Below are 24,782 nucleotides of genomic sequence, written 5' to 3'. Positions count from 1 at the left end.
AGGCAATTTCTACCTAAGGAAGCGATTCATCCGTTCTCATCCTCGGACTGCTCCCCTGGGCAGGCAGGGCCAAAGAGGTCCCACTCTGCTCTCCAGCAGCAGATGGTGGGCCAAATCCTGCACCCTGCTGCTGGGGAACAAATTTGGGAGTAACTTGGGTGCTGGTGCTGCTATGGCACAAAGGAGCCCACCCACCCACCGGAGCCAAGGCCTGGCCTGGCGAAGGCAGTGCCACATCAGCGCTGCTCGGCGCTGGGGCCAGAGCCACGGGCCAGTTTAAAAGCAAGCTGCTGTTTGCAGTTCTGAGGGAAAAAGCAGTCTCAGATACTATTCCCACTCCTGGATCCCCAGGCCCATTTTTGTGGGGTTAAATCACATTTTCCTGTTTTGAGAATGCTGCTTCATTTTCCCTTGTTGCTGTCTGAAAGACCTACAAAAACAAATGGGGAAAACAACTGACTAAACAGGAAACAGTGAAACTTATTACCCACAAAGTGCTGAGAAAAAGGACAAAGTAAACATATTTTTTTTTTCGGTCATTTCTAATACTCTCCGCTAGTGCCCTCGTGGTAAAATATCTTCAGGCAGAAAAGTGATTTTTGGGCTGACGGTGTCTTAACAAAACAGCACAGCGAAGCAATTAACATTTCAGTAACACTTGTGTCCCTGTTGCTCTTCAGTTTTTTGATGTGAAACTGTCATTTTCCTTATTGCCCCTGCAAATTCTGCACAAAGGCAGCTCTTTAAATCCCCTCAGCGTTGTACAATGGTTTAAATTTCACTTCATGGCATGCTTTAAATTACCATTCACATCTTCATTTAATGCATCATTTTATAATGCCAGTGTTACTAGTTAATTTATATATACACAGCAGGATGTGTCAACATTCAGGTGAGTTATGAATATGATTGTGCAGGAGTTATGGAAGACATTTCAGCAAAATTATGGTTCCCTCTAAACATAAAAATATTAATAATGAATCAAACATCCCAGGTAAACAACAAATTTTATATAATTGCACCCCCCATGCTTCCAGATAAATAAATAAATAAAAATGGCAACATTTTTGCTCCACGTTCATATTTGATTGATCTTAATAAATTGCCATCTCCTTTCCTAATAAACTGTAATCTCTTGTTTCCGCCACAAAGTAAAATTTATTAGCACACTCTTCTACCAGCAGGTCTGCATCACTCACAGCACAGTGTGCAAATTGTTCCAAGTATGCCTGGGCATTATTCATAATTTATTTTTCTGCCCCAAAGTACACAATATATTGAAAGGTAATCACCACTAACTGTTCTCCGTTACTTTCCTTAATTATGTGAGATAGCATTTGTGTCACGTACAGTAGAGGAAATGCTGCAGTTTCCATTAAAACTCCATTTTTTTTGCCACAGGTTGAAACACAGTGTTCGCACAGAGAAAACCTGCTTAGGACAGGAAAGACTGGAGGTGGTATCTGGTAGGAGATGGCAACACCTCCACTTGAAAAGAACAACCCCTGTCTACCAAAATAACCTACTGGGCATGACAACAGCGATGGCTCCGAGAGGAAAAGTAGGTGTTTTGGCGTGATGATAAAGTTGCCATGGTAAGGAAAAAACCACAGAATGAAACATCAACAAAACAAATGTCAATCAAACCCATTTTTGCCCGTTAAGTATTAACCAGTGAACTCCTGGCCACCCCAGACAGAGCATCTCCCCCTCACTGCCCCTGGGCAGGCAGGTGGGCACTGCTGCCTGGAGCGGTCCCGGAGCCCCTGGCCGTGCATTTCGGGGTGCTTCACCCCCCTGGCCGTGCATTTTGGGGTGCTTCACCCCGGTGTGGGTACAGCTGGTGCGAAATACGGCGTCAGACGCACTGCCCTCTCCTGGCAATCTGCTTCTGTCATCAGGAGACTTCAGGCCTCACCTCACCGCAAAGAATCCCATTCTAAAAAACTACACCACAACAACTTAGATACACACTCCCCTATGCATCAATCAAAATAAATCGCATTAAATACGGGCCCCTTTATGCAAAAGCACCTACCAGTCCGTTTCGCACACAGCCCAGGAGCGCCAAGCTATATATTCTGGTTCATCTTTGAGAATAACCTGTATCACCGCTGGGCATCACGCCGGTTTTTACTCACCCTGTTGGGAACGCATGTCGGCGTATTTTCAATAAAACACCTTCTTAGCAGTAATGGGCCACTGTTCTCATTTCAATGGTCCCCAAGGTTTCATGATACAGTATATTTAGCTGGCTCATAGTTCCAAGTTTTCCTCCAACATTCAAAAGCTATTTTTAATATTTTTTTTTAAAGGAGGCAGCCATGGGAAGAGCTTTTGTTCATCTCTTCTTTAAAGCGGAAAACAGTTAACTTGGTATATGCAACAAAACAACTCATATTATTTCCTAAAGAGGTGTCTGGGCAACGGCCCTTGTGGTTCGACAGGAATGCACGGAAAAGCTGCAGTGCTGCTGATGCCAGATGGGGAAGGAGCTTGAAAGCGGCGCTAGGATCTCTGCTCCTGCTGGAGCAAGCAGGTGGCACCAGGAATCAAATGCACCTCCAAAATGCCAAAAAGCAGCAGAACAGCGCAATTCCCAAAGCTGGCAAACAATGCTGAAGCCAGGACAACTTCCCGCAGGCAGGAGGACACAGAGGAGCAATCTGAGATGACCTCTGCTCGCCATACCAGACTTGCACAGTATGCTTGCTGCAAAGAACTACCAGGAGGAGTTACTAAAGGATTACTAGCTCGGGTTCCCCTGCATACGGATAAAAAGCGGTTTTGGAAGCAGGGCATGGCGAGGGGGGGGCTCCTTGCAACCACCACACTGTGATGCACACAGGGTGCTTCTCCTCCTCCTCCTCACTGTCTCTGGGTTAGAAGCATCCCCTCATTTAGCCTGGCAGGATGGGAGACGGGAGGGAAGGAGAAGCCGGTGGCACGCTGCAGGGCAGGAGGAGACCCAGCTTTGGCACAGCCAGCCCCTGGCCTTTGGCCATGTCAGTCATTTTGAAGCTGCACACCTGGTTTTACATGGACGAGGAACAGCCAGCCGTACAGGCTAAGCAAACACCTCAGCCAGAGGACTTTGCTCCCGGGGTCATCCGACCGGCTCAGAGTCCTTTGTGCGGCACTAAGCAGGGCTCACTGTGTGCTTTGGGGTTTTCCTTTGTACTTCCACTCCAGCCATTCACAGCGCGATGCCACGATCCATCACTTCTTCCCAAATAAACGGGGCCCAAACTGAACTCAAGACCAGGGTCCTCCCCTCCTGCTTCCCTTCCCCAGGCAAAAGGGGCTCCTGTCTGCCAGCAAGGGTTATGACCCACAGACGTTTCCTATCCAAATCCAGCTGACCCTTAGCCCGATCCTTTTCTTTCCCCTAAGCCGCTAGAAAAAAAAGATGCTGAGAGGTAGCAAGTCTCGGAGGCAGGAGGGGATGAGGTGGGGCAGCTGGGACCCACGCCTTCGCTGCCCCCATCATAGCAAAGGGTGAAAAAGCAAATAAAGGAATTTGTCTGGCATCCCTTAAAATGAATTTGCCTTCCCGTAGAAGCCCCTCAGATGTGCCTCAAGACCCAGGGCAGGGCTGCTTGGGATGGAAAAGCACAAACTCACTGCAAAGTGTAAGAACAGAGGAATACTACAAAAATCCACGTCTGTGAGTGAAACCGTTATTTATGCTCTGGAAGGAAATGACAATTCTCTGCCGTTAAATGCAGCCACTTCTTGGGTGGATGGTGGCAGCAACTTCGCCGTACAGAGCTCTGGAGGAATTCAGGACACCTGAGGCACCAAATCCTTCACTCGAATGAAATTGCAGGGTGATTAAGCAGAGAGAATGTAACTATCCAAACTGTAATTTGGCCAGTACAATGGATCTAACACCCCTATTCTTGGGAGGAAAGAAAAATAAGTACTGTATTTGAAGTTCAAAATCTAATTAACTATTTGAGAAAAAGAATTCTGTTTTTAAAAGAAAATTCCTAACAATATAAGGAGAATTAGTGCCAAAGTTTTTGAAGAACCGCATAAAATGGTATGAAAAACGTATGATATTGTAATAATAGGAATGACTGGATTTGCTCAAACGTTCCTTATACCTTATAATACAAGAATAAAATACAGTGTAAATCCTTCTATCTACATAAGTTCCCTGTACAGAAAAATCTCTCCTTTAATAGGTTTACACCTTTAACATGTATTAGTTTGGAAAAGTCCTAGGGTATAATTACCCATCTTGGCTTGGCACATTAATAGCTGTTCCCTCCATTTACTGATTTCTTTTACTGGTCAATTTGCTATTTTACTACGCTGCTCTTACAGCTCAGCTTCCCAGTGGCACCGGCCGGCAGCAGACCCTGCACCGGGAAGGTGAGATGGTCCGAGCTGGCCACAGGCTGCACGCTGCCTTAGGGAGGTATTTCTGACACCTTCCTCTCAGCCATCTGCATGTAAGATGCTCGTCCGGGATGCAGCATTTGCATCCGCATGTGCCAGCGAGCCACAGGTCCCAGGCAGAAGGACCTTTGGGCCCCAGAGAAAACAAGTCAAGCAGGGCTTCTTGCCACCTTGCTGGCCACATCTCCTCGAGGTCGCTGCAGACCGTGCATATGCCCCACAGAGCCGTGTCTGCAGCTACACAGTCTCCTGGCCCCGCATCCGCACACGCTGCTCCCTCCCACTGCCCCCACGCGTTTCCTCCCAAACCCCTCTGCTGCCTTGCACCCCTCAATTCCTCCTTTGCTCCAGGCTTTCTCTGTTGCCCCAAATTCTGCTTTCTGCTCCCCTGGAGCTCCATCCCCATTGCTCCTCCTCGCTGTCCCTCTCCTGATGGCTTGAGAGACCTGGGGAGATGCTCACCCGGGACAGCATGCTCACCTAGCTCCACCACATACCTGGGTAAGGACCACTTCCCCATCACAGGGAAGGGACACCCATCATGATCTACCCTCCCAGTCCCCACAGGTTCACTTTGCATCTCTCAGCTCCAGGCTCAAAGGCAAAGCTGGCATTCACTAAGACTCCATCCAGCTTTTACAGGTTTTTCGACAGTTTAAGAGGGTTTTCTTGTGTTATAGCGGAGCCATTCATTTAATGGCTTCTCAGCACTGCCATTATAAACCAGAACTTTTCAGGTGTTTATTACTCAGCTTTAAAAATTGGCTCTATGCTGAAATTTGGCAAACGAAGTGTCAGCCTCGGAGAAAATCTTATTTTTTGCCAATTTTGTAGACTAAAAAAAATGACCCCATTTTGGCCTCCATAAAAATGCAGCTTTTGCTGCCTCTGTGACACCGGTGAAGTAACAAGTCAATATTGTAATATTGCCAGCAGAGCTGCAGTGATTTAATGCCTAAAATTGCTTTGAAGGTGAAGAGTGCTATTGAGCTGCTAATTATTAACTATTATTACTGATCCTGCCACATAACAAAGATGCAAACAGAAAACAAAGGGAATAGGAAATGTCACTGGAAAAATGAGGCAGAATTGAAATGAGGGTCCAGCGCTGAAGACGGAGAAGCTGGAAAACAAGGAGCACTGGCAGGGTGGGGCCCTCCAGCCAACGCAAGAAGAACGAACAAACTAATATGGAAATATTATTTTTCGTTTTCCAGGACGGTATTTCAAACACAAATAAAATACAACTGATACCACGTAGCTCGCTCCACGCCAAAGCTAGCAACAATGCAGGATCAAAATCAGCTCTAAACCAGGCTGAACTGAGGTCAATAGGGACCTCATATTGCTCAGCCGGAGCCAAGAGAAACTTTGCCATTTCTTTCAACATGCAGAAGACAAGAGCCTTGAAGGTGCAGAGGACCAGTGACCTCGCCTCAGCAGCCTGGCAAGACATACATCAACAGAAAAACGGGCTGAGAATTTCAAAGGGCCCAAAAGGTGTAAGCATCCCCCAAATCTTTGGGATGGTTTCAAATGCCGTTCGCACGGGAGCAGCAACACCCACATCACACACGCCCCAAAATCTGATCTAGGTTTGATCCAACTCGGCTGAACAGAGGGGAAAGTGAGCTATCTTGGCGCTAAACCTCCCAAGCCACTCTGCTGTATTGCCTTCCTAAGGGACTGCGGTTTCATGGGATACAGGTAACAGAGTGAGTATTTCTTCCTTGGGGGAAGAAATTTCCCTGTGGAGAGTGCCGTGTATCAAAGCAGCTGAGGGAAGTTACTGGGGCTGCTTTAAAACATGGTAAAAAGAAAAAAACCACAACAATTTATCTTTCAGGAAACTTTCTGCTTGTCTAAGTGGCAGCTATTTAAATACAATTAACAAGCAAATAATTTTAAAATTACAATACATTTAGTAAGGCAGCATCACAAACAATTTGCATCTCATTAAAGCGTTTGAAGCTGCAGAATCAGCCTCCCAAACGGGCTGCACATCAAGCGGGAAACCCAGATGCAGTCATCAGCTTCTGCACAATCCCTCTGCCACCGGACACGTGCTGGGGGGGCGGCTGAGCAGAGGGGCTCAGTGGGCCAGCAGACCCCTGGCCGGGCCAGCCCTGTGGGGAGTTCTGGCCACCACTCCCGGCACAAGGAAGGATGCCACAAGCCAAAGCTTTGCTGGAAGTGGGTGTAAAATGAGGAAGGAAGGAAGGAAGGAAAAGCGGGGGGATGCGTGTACATGTGGGATGGGCACTTTTTAATATACATTTGTGAACAAAGAGTTTAAAGAGATTTCAAGCTATTTACTCAGCTATAAATATAATTAAAAGTTTATAGATTATACTGCCACAAACCTGAGATTGCTGCTGGGTTTGGACACATTAATTCCCAGGAGCCTGCTGCAGAACAATCCCATGCCGACGCGTGGAGCAGGAAAAGCCTCAAACAAGTAACAGTTTTAAAAGCTTCCAATTCACTTTCAACTGTGATTTACTGTGGTGGCTCCATTTAACCTGGAGGATGCAGGAGCACTTCCCAGATCACACACCACTTCCCCATGTGCCTTTGGCTTCCTTTAGAAAGCCACGCTGCCGCACTGAGACCCACTGCCTGGATCACATCCTAGGATGCAGGCTTTGCTGGGCACAGCTTTATATGGGTACCTGGGTGGGCAAAGGCCGCTGGCTTTTTCTCTCAGCACAGCTCTTGCCATACAAGACCTTCACCTTGTAGCCCACAGAGGGAAGCGACCTGGCAAGGGGCTGGTGCAAAGCCGAAGCCGTTGCTGGTGGGAAGGAAGGAAGGACATGGTAACTCTACAGGTGATAACATTAACAAATTCCTCGGTGAATGAGGAATGCAGCTAAACCGCCTTAATTTCAATTATCAGAAGGCTTGAAGGCAAGCCTGTCCATGAGAGAGGACATCCCTGAATAAGTCACTTTTCACAATCAGCCTCCAGTGCTGGCCCTGTCTACCAACAGCAGTGACTTACGCACCAACCACACCTTTGACCCAAACGCTTGCTCCAAGGTACTTCACGAACTGAAAAGGCACAAACAATACTTTCTCCAAAGTTCAGCACAAGTTTTGATACAACCTTTTACTTTCTGTGCCTAAAACTGAACAGGCTCTGGCACCGCACGTGACATTTGTTTAACGCTGCGCAGCACAGTTATATACAACGCTGGCAGGAGAGAGCGAGAAAATAGTTTACAATTGAATCTGCAGAGGAAATTTGGGTAAGTTGAATGTAATTATCCATTTGGAAGCCGGCCAAGGGCTGGGACTACTCAAAACCAGGAGGGAAGCTGTAAGAAGCGACCGGTTTAGCTCGTCCTTGGAAAGGCAGCACCTCCGAGCTGCCCTGCCAGCTCTCGCTCGTGCTGCTTGGCAGGGACAGTGGGGCCGGCCACACCTCCCGTGCCGCTCCCGCCGGGGGGCTTCGCTGGGACCCGAGGTCCTGTCCCACTGCTGTGAGACCCGTCAGCAGGGAGGGAAGGGGAGGGAAGGCTGGCGGCACTCATGTCCCACAGCCCCTCTGCAAGGTGGGTGGCAGCTTGAGCCAGGGAAGCCCAGTAAAAAAAAAAAAAAAAAAGATGGAAAAAAGAACTAATGATAAAAAGAATACTGGTAGAAACAAACCAGTCATCGTCTTGCCAAGGAGTGTGCGTGCAACCAACTGCTGTGGGCGCAGCACACCAGAGAAGTGCCAGAGCCCTCCAGGGGGTTCCCAGGTCTCTCCATCCCTGGTACCGTCACCGCCAGCACGTGTCACCCAAAGCTTCCTGCCCAGAGGTGCCACCGAGCATTGACACAGGCCTCACACGTTTCTTTTTCAGACCTGTGGTTTTGTAGTTTGTCAAAACAGGATACTATTTAAATTTAAAATGTTATGATTTAAACAAGGATGAAATAGTTATTGCTGGGTTTAGCAACCTGACATCAGTCTCTCCTCGTGTCCACACCGCTTTTCATTTTTAAAAGACCTCTGTCCACGTTTGCCAGCACGCTATCTCTGCGAACCTGGATGCGAAGACAAGTGCCTAAGCAAAACAACGATCACTTTCTATGAATTACTGAACATGTGTAATTCATTTATCTGTAATATTGTGCTAAACTCAGCTCCAATTAAACAAATGAAAACACCTGCTTAGCACACATAGATCTTTCCATACCTCAGGGGAAGACACATCAGTGTGCTCTGTAGTACAATCTGGCTCAGAAGCCTACACTAACAATGCAAAGCTGGGATGTTGTGGTTTTTTTTTTTTTAAATGCACATAGGCAAGGAGATAAAAAAATACAGAGTGAGATTTTGGGGGAAGAGTACTTTTTGTAGCATTTCTATCTTTAGTAGCAGGTGCAGTTCTGTAACATTTAACTGCTCATGGGCACTTGGACCCCAGGGCATGCATCACTCCAGAGAAAAAGGTGGGATAAACTTTAAAACACATGTAACTGGCCCCAGACCTCATGGTAAGGCACCCCAGGCACCCAAGCAGCAGCAAACAAGACACAGCATCACAAACACGTTTTGAACCGGCGGAGGGGCATCCCTTTGGGGGTGCCTCGGGAAGGGAGGTGCCGCGGGCCCCCTGCCCAGGGCTGGTTTGGGAGCCCTGGGTGCTTTGCTCGGTGCAGCAGCCACCATCAGGAGAGCCTGCAGCCTGCCAGATCCCCTACACTTAACTCATTTCCTATTCTTAACTCAACTGCCTGCAGACAATAAGCTGTCAATCAGATCCCCACAAGAACATTTACAATTATCTTCCCTCTCCTGCACCTCAGCATGGCCCCATACGAATAGCTCCATCCTAACCCGTTCACACATGAGCCATTTGCAACTCTTCTATTGCTGTAACTGCCCTGACTTGAGAGGCATGTTAGGAAATTGAATTTCCTCGTGTTTTCAAATAAAAGTCCTTTGGTGGTGAAGCACAGAAGCGAAAGAACGGGCCTCCTACAGGTGTGAGGCAAAAGCAACCAGGAATGGAAAAACTGCCCCAGTAATTATTATAGCATCCTGTGCAAGGAGTAAGGCTGTTTGCTGCTTTTTTTTTTTTTTTTCAGTTTGCCAGGAAAATCAAAGTTACAAACTGCAAGTGTTTTTCTTTTATTTTTATTTTGTTTTTCTTTCCTTTTTTTTTTTTTTTTAAAAAAAAAAAAAAAGACAGGGTGGTCCCCTTCGCTCACGTCTGCAGAATTAGCAACAAAACACCACCACAATTTTGCAGCTGGCCCTGCTGCTCTGATGTGTCCACAGCCGGGCTCTCCCAGAAGAAATGGGTTTGTTTTTCTTCTGGGTAGACGCAGCTGAGTGAAGGACTCAAAATGAGCACACTTTCCAAGCAACAAGCCCAAGTAAAAAATAACAGTGACGCACGTCATCAACATACCTTCCCTTGTAGTGCCAGTTGTGAACAACGTGATTTAAAAATATCTTAACATTTAACATTATATTAATGCTCCTATTCCAGAGAGAAGCTCCTGATACCATGGGGGCACCTTCCTAACACTGCAGCCTGGGAGACTGCCCAGGATGGCTCCACTCCTAACAGCACCGAAATCCTTGCCATCGCTAAATTAGGGTGAAATCAGTATAGTCGTCATTCACTACACTGTGACTTTACTGATTTTCTGCTCAAGGGTTAGCGTGGTTAACGGCAAGGAGATATTCACTCTCCTGTTAACTGATTTGGGCAGAATCTTTGATGGCTGTCAAGCAGAAAGGTAACTACTGCCATTACGGCTTTTTTCCCCTCGCATTTTTAATTCTTGCACAGAATATTTCTACAACCTTTTCTGATGAAAAATAACCTATGTGATATTTCCCCTCTTCTTTAAAATGTTTATCCTGCTCTGAATCTGCAAAGTGTAGTATCATCAATGAAGGTCAAGTTTCAGAGAAGCTAATGGCTCCGCTGTGTGCTCCCACCACTTTGAAAAGACGAACAATAGTCCCTCAAGTGTTGCTGCCGGTGGCACAGCAGCAATTCACGACGGAGGGTTAGAAATCTGAAATTAAAATGAACTGCTTAAGACCTGCAGATAGTGACAGAGATGCAGGAGACTGAAGAAAACGGGACAATCTCTTAACCCAATCAACAAAGTGCTCATTGTTCCAGCTTAAGACAAGTAACGTAGCAATAAATATTGAGCAAAGGAAGTTAACCTGTATCCACAGCCTTTGAATAAACACAAAAGTTAAAAGTAAAATCAGCGCCAGGCCTTTGGCTCTTGCCAATTCATGCTTTACTCCTTCTTGCTTGACCTTGGTTTTACTTTTGGGGATTTTATTTGCCTCCTCTCTTGTTATTCGTACTTTCCTGCATAAACTCCTTATCACACAGTAAAAGGACAAACAGAAGGAGCTAGCGCGCAATTAAACACCACAAACAACAGCTCGGTTGCGTTCTGCAAATCCACCTGGGTGCAGATAACCAGGAAGAAAAGGGCCAGGCAAGATGCTGACCCAGAGCCCCCATGGAGCCGGGGGAGTCCCCCCCTCCTTCCCACACCCTCTCTCCCCACGGGCCACCAGCCGCAGCCCTGCAGCCCTCCTGAGCCACCAAACCCAATGCAATGTTCACCCTGTAGAACTGTGTAGGCAGCACGTGGCATCTCAGGAAGACACAGGCACGTTCATCTCTACTACAGAAGTTTGATCATTCACCTCGAATCTGAGTACGAATAAATGTCTTGGTTGGTTCTCATCTTTCCTGAAGTGGTTTATCAATTCCCATGCCGACACCTCAGCCAGTAATACAGGTTTTCACAGCAAGTACTAATTCTGGCTTCACTTTTAAATCACAATTTCTTCATTTGAGCATTATTATGTTCCATAGAACCAGGCATGAGCATCATGCAAAAGGCATTCTGGTCCACGGTTGTGAATACAGCTGTGTAGGCAGAGGAATTACTTTTTTTTCCCAAGTAATTTGTACACATTCAAAAATTACAGCTGTCTGCAGTTCTCCTGAAATATCTGCCCTGATGTTTACAAGCCATAAATATAATTTGTCTTTTGTATGGTTCCAACTGGTATATTTGAAAAAAACCCCAACATATATATAGGTGCATTATTTTTATTTATTTTCACACTCAGATTGGCTACTCCCTGGTACATGCTGGCAATTAAGCCTGTTCAACACCAGCAGTAACCTGAGGAACCACTACCCTGAGACAACAGTGGACAAATCTTTGCAAGAGCCAGAAGGGTCTCTCTGACACACCTCACGCATCACTCATCAAGCTGCATCTCACTCTTAGTTGAAGCAGCCATCCCATGAAGACCACATGGAGGCATGGGTTAGAACCCAGCTCAGGGTGACAGGTTGCTGCCTTGGCCCGAACAGAGCTCACGTTGGGATGGACATGGAAGGGTCATCAATTATCAATGTGGCCAGTGACTATGGTGACCCATCTTCAACAAACAGGCCTTCATGCATCTATTCTTGCAGGCAAACCCAACAGGATTAAAATTACTAAACCTGCACTGTGGCTACGAACCAGCTGGCTAGGCTGGTGGTTGGCATCTCCCAACAGGTTTGCTTTGGGTGTTTATCCGGGCTATTAAGAGTTAGCCAAACCAATTCTACTGATTCCCTGCCTACCCACCCCCCGAAAGATGGGAATTTTTTCACAAGTGTTTCTGATTTTGGCCTTTTGCTTCATGACTGTATAGGTAAAACCACAGCTTCTTCTAAAAGCTATCTGAATGGCAGAACACCATTCCCTGGAACAACGAAATCCTTAAGATAGAAATTTTCCACAGCAAATGTGGAAATGTGCACTGCACCTGTACTGACCCCGCTCAAAGCCCAGGACACAAGCCACGAGAGCAGCAAAATGCACAAAACCAAACGCGTGCCCAAGAAATCGCAGCAGACTTGATCACTGCCGCTGGGAAACCACAACTCATCACCTTGGTACTACTGGAGTGACTTCGATGTAGAACTGATTTGAAATAAAAATCAGAGGTAGGAAGCTATACCCATCTCAGTGGGACCCCTCCACTGCAGCATACTCCTGGATGGTTGCTTGCTTAAACCCAGAACAAACCGTGCCCAAACTGTTTAACCTCATGCTGCAACCCATCCAAGAGGTCCATGGGGCTGCACAGATGTGTTGTAAAAGGCTCAATGTTGAGATAAGTCACAGGTTAATAACTTAAAAACATATCAAGGTGTTATTTGAAGCCGTATTGCTTAAAAAAAAAGCCAAAGTGACAGAACAAAAGGCAAGAAAGCATTGAGTTTTGCTAATGAAAGGTCCGACACCCTCAATCCATGAGCTTCACTGCATTAGTTACTCAGTGCACGCTGGCAGATGATATGAGCCAGGGAGCTGGAACACGACTCCCATGATGTAACATGATGTGGGACAATTTTCTGAGGGGCAAACAGTACCAAGCTACGGCATCGGTGGCATTGGTGGCCTCGACAGCTCTAGCACGGGCACTGCTGCCTCCTCGCACCGCTCTGATGCCCATCGCTAGCTGAGCTCCTCCTGTCACCTCCCCGCCTCACTTCAAAATGCAATTTCAAAACTTTCTCAGCTAGACACACTAAAACCCAGGATGTAGATTTTCCAATTAGTCTCTGTTTAAACATCTGTTGGTAGACTGCATTTAACATTAGTTATTTGAGCAAAGCGCAATTTGATTAGGCTGTCTGAAACAGAGCCAAAGTCTGCAAAATAATAGCTCAATTAAATTTTGTTTTGCTTTCATTTGTCTTATACTTTCCTGAGTGTGATACAGTTGCATATAATCAAGTAAACTAATTCCTTTCAAAATGAGAGATTTCAGTGCCTTTTCCATCTCCGCTCAAAGTTTATTTAATAATCTATTCCATCTTCTCCATGCTTCATCGAACTTCATCCTGACACAAAGTACATTTCTTTCTTGTGCCTTCAGTCTACTTTAATTTTCTAGGCTTTCGAAGACTTGAGATTACGCGCCATTAATGTTACACCTTAAATAGATTAGTAATTTATAAAAGGCAGATTACACTTATCAAGAAAATAAAAACATTTCAGCAATGCAACAGCCTTTTCTTTGCACGCACCACAAAGTATTTTGCCAACCTGACGACACAGCTGTAAAACTGTCAAGCTCCAAAGCCACATCCAAGCAGCATTTCCAATTGTTTCTCTGGGTTTAGTTTCTACTTATTCTGTTATGTTGCACTTGTTGCCCTGAAACTTCAATATTAGCTCTAGAGATTTAAACACATGAGGCAAACAGCTGCTCTCCTCCGCTCAGGCGAACTAGATCAAAATGCCTTCTATTTCTCTCCTTTTTTTCCCCCCCCCCTTTATTTTTTTAAACAAATTGCTGTAACTCAAGTATTTCTGGCAAAGTTGACAGTTTAAGGGCAAAACTCTGCTCTGTGATCATCACTGCAGATTCCTCCGGTGCATGCTCCTCTTGGTCAGTGCATGAGCAACACCAGAGCTTCCCCACTCTGACTAAAGAAACTTTGCCTTGAGGTTTAAAAAAAAAAAAATAAAAAATCACAGTAACGTAGCTGCTATGTAGATGTGTATATGATTGAAATTGAAACATTAAACATTTAAACATGAACTTCTTTCACACTTCTGTTAAAAGAAAAAAAAAAAGAAGCAGGCATTCTTCGAGAGAAGCGATTTATGGGAGGAGGGTTTTGATACATAGTACTTTTTCTTTAGTGTTTTTTTAACATATTTGTTGCAAAGTGTGAACACAAAGGGACAAGCTGAAATAGGTATCTGGCAGGCTCTTCCCCAGCGCGTGCTGCTGGAAGCCACAAGTACTACTGCAGTTGTTAAAAATCTGTTTTTTTGATGCAGGAAGGCGAGGGGCTGCTCCAGCAGCGGTCCTGCCCTGCCTGCCCTGCCCCGGGCAGTGCTCCAAAACTCTCTTGCACCAAACCGGCCTCAAAAACGAGGGGCAGCTGAAGTGTGGAAGTTCAAAATGGGATATGTACGTCCTATTTAAAATGTAGAGAGCTACTAAATATGACAACCATCTGATGTATGAAAATTATTCACAACCAAAAACAGACAGTCTGGAAATAGCTGGGATGACTTCATTTAGACAGAATTACCCAAATCTGTTTCTAATATACACAGTACACATAATAAATTTTTACAATATGACAAGGAAAACAAACTTAATAAAAGTTCCTGATCTTTTGTTACACAAGCAAGCTATAGCCATGATATGTTTATAATATTTTGCCCATGATATCACAGCTAAGTAACAAAAGCTAAGCAACACAGAAAACAGTCACAAGGTATGACTTCACCTTGCGACTCCCATAACGACATCGCTGTGCGCATCGCCCCAGCGTGCCACCTTCCCCAGCTACAGCCCGCGCTCCACAAGTACTCGCCGTGGCGCTTTTGACTAATAGTTCCCCTTTCTCCTTCTCCCAGGCACCCTCTGCCTTGGGAAGCTGCGGATCTCTGTGACGAGGGTTTGTTTTTTTCCAGCTACACCAGGACTCATCTGAACGGTAAGAGATTTTTAGCCTGTTTCCTTCACTCCTGGTTATTTGACAAGTGCTTGAAAACCCTGTTATAAACAATCTCTGTAGGAAAACAGATGATGTCTTACGATCACAGAAGGTAATTTTTTCAAGAACCCAACTTTTTGAGCATTTCCCAGATGCACCGCGTCAATCTTCCTGCGTTTGACTATCTCAGCTGGTTTTCCAGCCCGGGCGTTTCGCCAGGCGGGCCGGACTGCCCCTCATTGTCACTTCTGTTCGATGGCACTTGCACCCACTGCTGTTATTCCAGGCTTCAGGAAATTTTCTAACCACTGGACAGGCTCCAGCGCCGCGCACTAATAAGTTGCAGATTGCGGCACTCTAAGTGTGTGCGTGCACGCGTGTGTCAGATCAGGGCCACGGTTTGTAGGGGAGAGGGGGGGAAACAGTAGTTCAAAAATGCTGCCTACTCAAATTGACAGAAAAGCGACCCCTGCACTTCATCAGAAATTCCTGCAGACTGACAAAATAAAGGAGTTTGCTTTTATCACACACAGTAAGACTCATATGGAAAAATGGAAACACTACATCACTCGACCTTAGGTTGCCCCCTTTTCAACCACAGATGAATATTATGTATAAAAATTGTAAATCAATTTGAGATGTATTAAAGGAGATTCTCTTTTTCTGTATTAAAGGTAATACCTTTTAATCTCTAGATTTATTTTGTAATGTCAAGTAAATGAGAAAGACTTAATTTCCGTAACTGAATTTTGTTACTCTTAAGTCTATTTAAGCATCTCTGCGTGGTGTTCACATAATTTCCTACACTTTGCTTGCATCAGGAAATAATGAGCAAGCATCACTTACCCAACACTGAGTCACAAATATTTGCCTACATTAACAGAGCATTAAAAGCCATTTTAAACAACTTAAGGAAATTGTGCTAGCCTTTGAACTGTGATTCACTATGATGAGAAATTAAGAAACTTTTCTAAAGGCAAAAAAACCATCCACCACAACCTCCCTGTAATATCATTAGGTCCTAGAGCAGATTTTTCTCTTACAGATCCCTACACAATAGATTTCTTTGCTTAATGAAACTGTTTCTGAAATTTTCCTACACTTGGTGTTTGGTACTTTGAAATTTCAATCTTTTCACATCCTTGAACTCTCATCAACATTTTTTTCCAGACTGTGTCAATAAAATTGATTACTTGCAGTTCTGAACTCTGTTCTGCACATGGAAATAAAACAATTTGTTTTAAAGTATTTTCTGAAGAAAGCAGAACTTGGCAATCGTATCTACAAGATCAAAAAAAAAAAAAAAAAAAAAAAAAGTAGTAAAAAAGATGGGGACAAACCAAGCAAGCAAGCCTTCCCCACAAAATGCAAAACAAAAAGAAACCTCTCCAGTAAACAAAAGAGAAGCAACGTCCTGATTTTATCACGGTAGCAATGCGAGCTAAATTCCTGACATACACATCATCAACCTCACCGTTGTTCTCCTGATTGATATATCTCCCTGTCGGATATGAATGATCTTTTCAGATCATTAATATGTTCATTACTTTGTTATCAATTCTAGCTTGCTGTACTTAAACCGCTCCGTCCTGTGGCTGAAGAGCGCCTCGACAGCACTGGTGTAACCACATACGTAAGGACCCCTGACTACCTGGTTGTTGAGATGCCTCATGCCTACAACCGATCTGTTGCTTTTACAAGTTTAATCTCGGTATTAAGGAGCTGATTGTGGAACCATGTCGCTATAACATCTTCAATCCAGCTGTACATCATATAAACCGCTATAGGAGGGGGCAGTCTCCCATGATTCCTAGCAGCAGTGCATACCTTTAACTCCCTAATCTGTAATACTACAAAATACTGCTCTCATTTCTTCCCAAGCACAAGTGGACTACCAGCAAGGGTCCAACAGTGTTATTCCTAATTACCTTTTTTTCACTCTTGATCCTGTGGTGCTCATAATTAGTTACCTGGGGCTGCAATCCAATTTGAAGTGATGACAAGAAAGTGATCCATGAAAAAGTAATAAGTTAAATCCAATTTCAGCCTTCCTCTAATTAAATGCACATGGAACTAATGACTCAAACCCTACCATTTCAGTGATAATGGTAATTAGCGAGGTGGGAGTCACTCTCTTTTTTCAACACTGTAGGTGTAAACCACAAGGTAAAATGGCAGGAGCACTCTTAATTACATGTGTCATTTTGTCAGCAGTTTACACATTTCTGACCAGTCAGGAAGGTTTCATTTGTTTTCCCCCTCCCCAAGGTGGGTAGCACACAGTCGGACTCGGGCACCGCCAGCCCCACGGCCTCGCTCCTAACCTGGCCAGAAATCTCCTTTTTTAAACCCCTCTTCTCTCCACGCTTAATGTCAAAGCAGAAAACCCGCTAGAAAATTACACTCGTGGCACTCTAACAGGACACAGGGCTGGAAGTGAGGGATCCTGGCTTCTACTTCCAGTTTTCCCCCTCTGGACTGAGTTCTTTATAAGGTGCAGATGCCAAACTCCCAAACACCCCGGTGGGAGCCGCGCAGCTTGGTGCCACCGAAGCGCTCTGACCCTGGGTGAGCCACTTCGTATCTCTCTGCTGGGTTTTACACCGCTATAAAAGGAGAACGATCATATCTGCTGACAGTACCTCACACTGCCAGCTCTCCCAATATAGTGGTATTTTCCTAGGAGCCATGTTTTTTTGGAATCGTGTAACTGCAGGAAAATCACAGCTTTTTTTCAAGGACAAACAACTGTGTTTGTCACCTTTCTGCTCAGTCTGAAGAGATGGAAAGACTGAAGCCTAAAGGCTTCCAAAAAAAAAAAAAAAATGAAAGGGCAGCAAAAAAAGGCTCACAGGTTTCGCTGAAAAAAAACCAACCTAGTATCAAAATTTTCAAGCTGATCATGTAATTTTGAGGGCTTGACTCAGATTCTGTTCTGCCTGTGGGGTGGATGGTATCTGCATGCCACAGGCATATTCCAAGAACTGACTAACACCTATAACTGGGCTTTAGGATGAAAAATAAAAGAGCTATGGGTCCTTTGGTAGAAACCAGCAAAACTCAACTCTGTGTCATTTCCAAAGTCAAAAATAAAAAATGAAGGCTTTGAGGGAAATGTTCAGAGGCAAGCTATTTCAGCCATGCAGAAGTGAAATCTCAACCCACCCAACTAGAATCGGTGGCAAAACTCCCGTTGGCTTGACTGAGGCCAAATTCAGATCAATTCCCGTGTTTAAGAGCGAAGCAGAGACATATGCATACAAATAGAATAAACACACTTGCAAATTCACTTCCCCTTCCAAATTATCTGCTGAGATACAGTTTCTCTACTAACTGTTAAATTTACCACTATGTAAAAAAGGTACACTGCATGTAAAACCTGAGACCACGTAACCCGGTACTTGTGTGCTCCGAGCGAAACAGAGAATATCCTTCCCTTCACCTCTCAGTGTTTATTACGTTGTCCAACTAATGATTTCTAATTTCATAAAAAACAGTAATAATTGCCCCCAACATCAAGCTACACTGATTTTTTTCCTCTTGCCCTCTTCTATTTCTCAAGATACTGGAAAGAATTATGAAGATAATATAGCATGCAAATTAAATTCTACAAAAGCCCAGCCAAAAGGCTGCTTTAAAAAGCAGCGGTATGCAAAGGCGAGGACAGCTCTGTCCTCTCAGCCTCCCCCAGGCTCACCCTGAAAACTTAAGCCCAACCCAAAATTCTTTTCTTGGCTGTGACTTAAAGGGAAGATTTATCTTCTGTTTTGTCAACCGAAAACAAAAGTTTCCATCTTGGTCATTTCATTATTTCTTCTCTCCAAACACACGCAGGTTAACTATCATACAACAAACCTCACTCAATCACATAAAAAAGTCACAAGATGGGTTTCAGTTGCGAGATACTGACTAGGGACACCCTAAATCTGTTTTCAGTCCGGTATTCAACTTTCAGCTCAACCTAACACACAACATTTACGTCCTTAAAAAAAAAAATATATTTTTAGTATTGCCAAAACACACATGCACTTTTACTTTCTTGGGAGAAAAATGTGTCTCTTGATTTGTTTCCAATCTCTGTGCTCTTGCCAGCAACTAAAATGCTTGAAGAACCAAAATGAATAATCGTTAAGAGCATCAGCAATTAAAGCTGCAAATTTTAATCAATATATCTATTAATACAAAGATATATTTATCTTGGCCAGGAAAAATGTGCACATTTTCAAAATCCTAAGCATACCTGGCCTGTTTAAATTATTTGTTTCACAGACTCAAGGAAATCCAATGTCTATGGCAAATATATTATCAAACATGCTTTAGTCTTTTCTCACTTCCAGTAATTTTTCTGGGGCTAATATTTTTTATATTCTTTTCCCAACTGCTGGTTACTAAATCCATTCCTTAACTTTCAATTTTCTTTCGTTTGTGTCATCAGGCTGTGAAACCGGAGGTCACTGCCAAATATAAAGCACGGCAGTGTGAGATAGGCTCAAAATGTGAGTCATCGTGTATTTGGAGATTTATTTTTTTTTTTCAGCTATCAGCAGAGCACATCTCCACCCCTGTGTCCAAGTTCTTATACACTAAATATCTCAAAATTTGCTAAAAGCAGGTCTCCAGGTAGAGTTATCAAGGTCAAGAGACCCCAAAGATGATCACTGGAGCCCAGTGTCATGTAAACGTTCCTGAAAGCACTGTGGCCACAGGATGCTGGGATGTGTTGAAGTACCACGGCTATTTGATCAGTGAATAAAGAAGGAATATAGAAAATTATCCACGAGGTGGTAAGAGATTAGCTACACTGCGTATCCTAGATTAATTTTCCACCTCTGTCTGTGGCAGTAGGGTTCATGTGACAAAGCCTGCCAGCCAGCATTGCAGTGCTGAGTCTGAGATGGAGGGAGCTCTTCCAGCCCCGCACGGGACCGCACCAGCCTCCAGTTCCCGGGCAGGCAAAGCCACGGAGCATCGTAACAAGGAAAACTAGCACACCGGGCAAACGGCATCCCTTCAGCCCCATTTCATGAAAACACAGCTCCCCAGTGCTTGTGTTTGGGACCTCGTCGCCAGTGCCCTCGCCAAGCACAGCAGATGTCAGCAATGCCTCCGGTATCCTTGTCATACATGAAGTCTGTTTGTCAGGAAAAAAACAGGTAACTGCTAACCACTGTGGCTACTGAATGAGACATCTATATTTATAAACGAAGTGCAAAGATGACTCGGTTCATTATTTAAGCAAAGCTTCGAAAAACAGGCGCATTTCCACCATCCTCAACATTTATTCTATGTACTGCCAGCAACGGGCATTGCCTCGTCAGTGTGGCACTGTCTGACTTCAGGGGGGGTGGGGGATGCTTGTGTGGGTGCAGTTTTACTCAAAAATTCTACTTCCAGCACCACCGTTGCCTTTCAGCAACAGATTTTCATTGCAGGGATGTGCTCGGGGTCTGTTATATTCAAGAGGACTTCCAGTATGTTTAAGACTGCAGAAGCACCAGGAGTGAGGAGGGGAGGAAAAAAAAAAAAAAAAGAAAAGAACTGGGCAGTCATTTGAATCAGTGAGTGACAGGCTGGGCCAGCTCTCTGTATACATTAATAAATTAGAATTTTAATTGTGTCTCTGACTGCCGGAGCTGCTCTAGTACTTTAATACGTACCAACAATTGGCTATGTTATGGAATCCACGATGTGGCCTTCACTGTTGACCTCTGCAACACAATTCCCAGTCTGACTACGGAAACTGTTTGGTTTGATCCTTTCAACTTATTTGAATCCTGACAAATAAGCTCACAGCTGAAAGGTCAACACAGTCATATTTCATCCTCTGGAGCTATTCTTAAGACATCTGCACAACAAAGCACTTCTTTTAGTACCTGACACTGGACCTAGCCAGCACAATCTCTCATTAAAAATGTCCCCAGTGGAAGAGTCTATTAAAAGGCATATGGATCAGCTATGGATTTACCAAATAAAATATTTTTGAAAGCATTAATGTAACGCTTTGGATTATGGTGCTCTACGCTGCCAATAAAACGTATATTTGCCCAATGACAAAATGCTTCATACTTTCCAAAAGAATAATAGCTCAGCTATAAAGCGCGAGGTGTTGTCCAGCAGCCTGAGCACAGGGGTGGGAGCCAGGAACTCATGAATCTTAATCCCACCTCTAAACCCAGTTCCCTCTGTGATCCTAAGCAAGACACTTAACCTGCTTCCCTCAGTTTCCCAGTCCAGAACTGGGATAATGCTACTTACTTATCAGACTTTCCTTCTGGGGATGTTTTGGAGATTAGTATTTGCAAAATGCTTTGAAGATGAAATCACTACACAAAAGCCAGAAATTGTCCACGCTGGGCCAAGGGCTGCAGCTAATAGCTATTCCTCGCTCAAGCACAACTCCTCTTGAAGTCCTCGTCAGCTTTATTTGGGTAAAGAACCGCAGGATCAGGTCCTCTCACTTTACCGTCAAGGCCGTTAGTGATGTTGGCTTTACCTTCCATATTCTACTACATATTTAAAGAATCTAGGATCCGTATTTTTGGAGGAAAATAATCTGAAGCACATATAAAAGGCAAGAGAAGCAGCAATGCTGTCAGGGAACTCATGGTGATAGTATATCAAACTAAAATAAAAAAAAATTAGAAAGAGCAAAACAGACATGAGTTTGACAACGTGCTATGACAACAAGCAGAAAAAAAAAAAAAAAAAAGAAAAAAAAAACCCGGAAAGAATTTGGGGCTACAGAGGCTGAAGCATCAGATATAGAAGAACTAGATAAGATAAATGTCCCAGCTACAGGGCTTTGTGCGACTGCAGCTGAACTGCTGTGTTCAGTAACTTATTATCCAAAATACAGTGGCACGCTGCAATTGCAAAGAGAGCAATAATAAAAGCAATAACCAGCTGCAAACCAGCAAAGTGGTCAAGGGTCTAGAAGTGCCGGTTTACGAAATACCAAAATACATAAGGAACTAGATACATATAATTTGCCAAAACTGGCAAGTACATGTTAGTATCTCAGATGTTTGAGGAGTGTGAACATGAGGCAAGGCAAGGGACTGACTCAGTATTTATACAAGCAGTATTACTTGGAGCAAGAGGATGGAATTAAAGTGGAAAGTTCCTGAGCATGTGCTTTGTTATGGAAAACCATCTGAAGGAAAATAATAGTGGTCCCACCACCACTTGGGATTTCTAACACTAGAATAGAAAAAAAAAAAAGGAATAAAAAAAAGAAGAAAATGTGACCCATGACCTAATAGGTCTTTCTTGTTTTTAACTCCTGTGATTTATCCCACAAGACTAACAGAATGTACTCCAAAGCCACCTATGTGTGCATACATCTTCTGTTTGGGAATGCTATATTGGTTTTAGCTTCCTGAATTCATAACAGCACAAAGCCCGATAATATTTAGATTTTATTTCTGAAGATGTCCATAAATCAGCAGACAATAAAAGGGGAAAAAACGCACCGATGATATGATATCCTAGTATTTCCCAATATCCTTGACACAGCAAATCAACGGTTTGAGTGAACACAGACTACAAATGGAAGAGCAATCAAACAGAAATGTTAATGGAAATCTCCTATGCACACTGACACAATAACAAAAGCTATTCCATTTTGCCATGATCCAACCCTACCAGACACTAATAAAAGCAGATGCTTATGATTTGTAAGCAAGCCATGGGTGGGATTTTCAAGAGCACCTAGCACCAGTCCTCATGTCACTCACACCAACCACAGCTGCTCTGTGGACTTCACTGGAAGGAAGCTCCTGAAGGTCCCATCCCAACCTTCACAAGTAAGACGCATTAATTCAGCTTTTACAAGCCCCAGCCCCTCATGCAGGCACACAGGCTCCCCTTACCTGCAGGGCTGGCTGTTTGTCATTCCTCTTCGGAGACTTTAATCCACCAACTTGTTGCTGCTGCTGCTGCTGCTGTTGCTGCTGCTGCTGCTGTTGCAGTAGAAGCTGCCGTGCCACCTGGAGAGCCTGCGTGGAAAGAGGTTTGGAAGTTGAGTTTACAGCAGGCAGGGCATGGGGAGCTACACACACGGCATGGGGTCAAGGCACCCCCTGGTCACCGGGTACTGCTCCACTCCCGAAGGACCTCCATCGAGGAAAGCGTTGGGTCCTGTGAAACAACCCAACTGAGCACTTGCACGCAACGGGGCGATATCCCACTGCTGCGTTTCCTATTTTGACTATGGGAACCATAGTCAAAAACCCTGCAGCAGCTGGTGTTCAGCTCCAGGATGGGAACCTTGAGTAACCAAAGGGATCGCGGTGGTCAGCACCGCACAGCTATTTTTACCCCAGCCTGGAGCAGCCCATAGTCCTCCTTGCTGCCAGGCAGGCTCATGCGCTAATGGCTTTTGTGCTCCTCTCCTCCAGTGGCTCAGGTCAGGTTTACAGAAGAGGGTGGTCATATATCACCATCTGCTGTCCTGAACGCCAGAGAAAGTCAGGGAACTTTCTGGAAGGCTACGGTGGAAGAGGAGAGCCAGCAGCAGGCAGAGCCAAGCCGAGTCCCAGAAGTACCATGATGAAGGTGGAGGAAGCTGTGAGGAGCTGGAATGAAAGCAGGAAAGAGCAGGGACAGCATCTCACCCTGCCACAATCACCAAGAGCTTGTGACGGAGCAGCAGCAGGGACTCGGACCGGACCGGGCAAAGCAGTGAACAGTGAGGCCTTACAGGATGGAGGGGCAAGAGCCATGATCCTGAAAGTGCAAGCAGAGCATCACGTGGTGGGGGATTATTACAAAATTCTGTGCAAAGCAAGGGACAAGCACCCCTGGATGCTGGAGCCAGTCGCTCTGTGAGGCCCGGTATCTCCATCAGGTGGGGAAAAGAAAGCAAGAGATGAGACAGGGGAGAAAGAAGGACACGGAGCAAATCCCTGTCCTGGCTCCCTCCGGGCTCCCCAGCGAGGGGACTGCAAGGATGATCCCTGCGAGACAGGCTGTGGCACAGCCGAGGCTCTGCTGGCGAGGCCCGATCCCGCTGCTCCTGGAGGATTCACCGGCACCGGACTCGGGCCTTCTTGGTCTCCTTGGAGACGTTCAGTACATGTGTAGGTGGAAAAGTGGGAAGGCTGAAGACTTCATTAATGTAAAACAAGAAAAATAGTCCCTTTGCAAGATGCCTACATGGAAGGAGGGAAAAAGCCTTCCCCACTCCTACTGTGTATGCTCTCTGAGTGATTTAATTAATACCTATTTAATTAAGGAGTCAGATACGCTTCAGGTTTCACTTGCTTCTCCAAGTTGCAAAGTGTTTCATCTCAGCACAGAACTGCCAGGAAAGGTTTGACACCAAAGGCTGCAAACTCGCATCAGCCACCTCCCAGTAAAACCTTGTTATTTTATGGGCTAGACCCATCTTTTGACTTTTGAAGGGACATTCAGCAGCCCGAGGGGGGTGGTGAAGAACCACCACTGATGGCCAGCACACCAGGGCAAGCAGGGAGGAAAGACCTTACCAGGCTCTGGCAACGAGCCCTCCTTTCAATTTAGTAACAAGTCTCCACTGGATCAGAAAAACTCTGTAAGGGTGGATGTGATTTCCAACAGAGCTTGGTGCAATGAAGGTAGAATCAGATTTTGCATTTCAAGCTGGTTGGAGCTCAGCGCACCCACAGCATCTCTGAAACAGCCCATGTCCCAGTGAGGGGTGTGAGGAGCTGCTGGGCACAGGCATGCACCAGGGCAGGCACACATCTGTGCTCCCCTCCACGCAACCACTCCGCCATCAGTTCAGCATCAAGAACCAGGAGACCCTACAGCCTACCAATTAATCCAATGCAACAAAGGAAACCTTTATGCAGAAAGTGCCAAGTATGGTTTAAAAAAAAAATG

General features: G+C 44.9%; 1 protein-coding gene across 17 annotated transcripts in view; it reads right to left on the bottom strand.

The window, feature by feature from the left end:
• The window catches only part of FOXP1 (forkhead box P1), a 391,101-nt gene that overhangs the window by 91,106 nt on the left and 275,213 nt on the right, over positions 1-24,782 (bottom strand). For all 17 annotated transcript variants that reach the window (XM_055804566.1, XM_055804572.1, XM_055804571.1 and 14 more), the window contains one exon: positions 22,790-22,915. In XM_055804566.1, coding sequence (XP_055660541.1) covers positions 22,790-22,915 — 126 coding nt within the window. The remainder of the gene's footprint in view (positions 1-22,789; positions 22,916-24,782) is intronic.

This window comes from Falco peregrinus, chromosome 5 (assembly GCF_023634155.1).
Source record: "Falco peregrinus isolate bFalPer1 chromosome 5, bFalPer1.pri, whole genome shotgun sequence".
NCBI classification, from domain to species: domain Eukaryota; kingdom Metazoa; phylum Chordata; class Aves; order Falconiformes; family Falconidae; genus Falco; species Falco peregrinus.
This window is presented reverse-complemented; position numbering and strand designations above follow the sequence as displayed.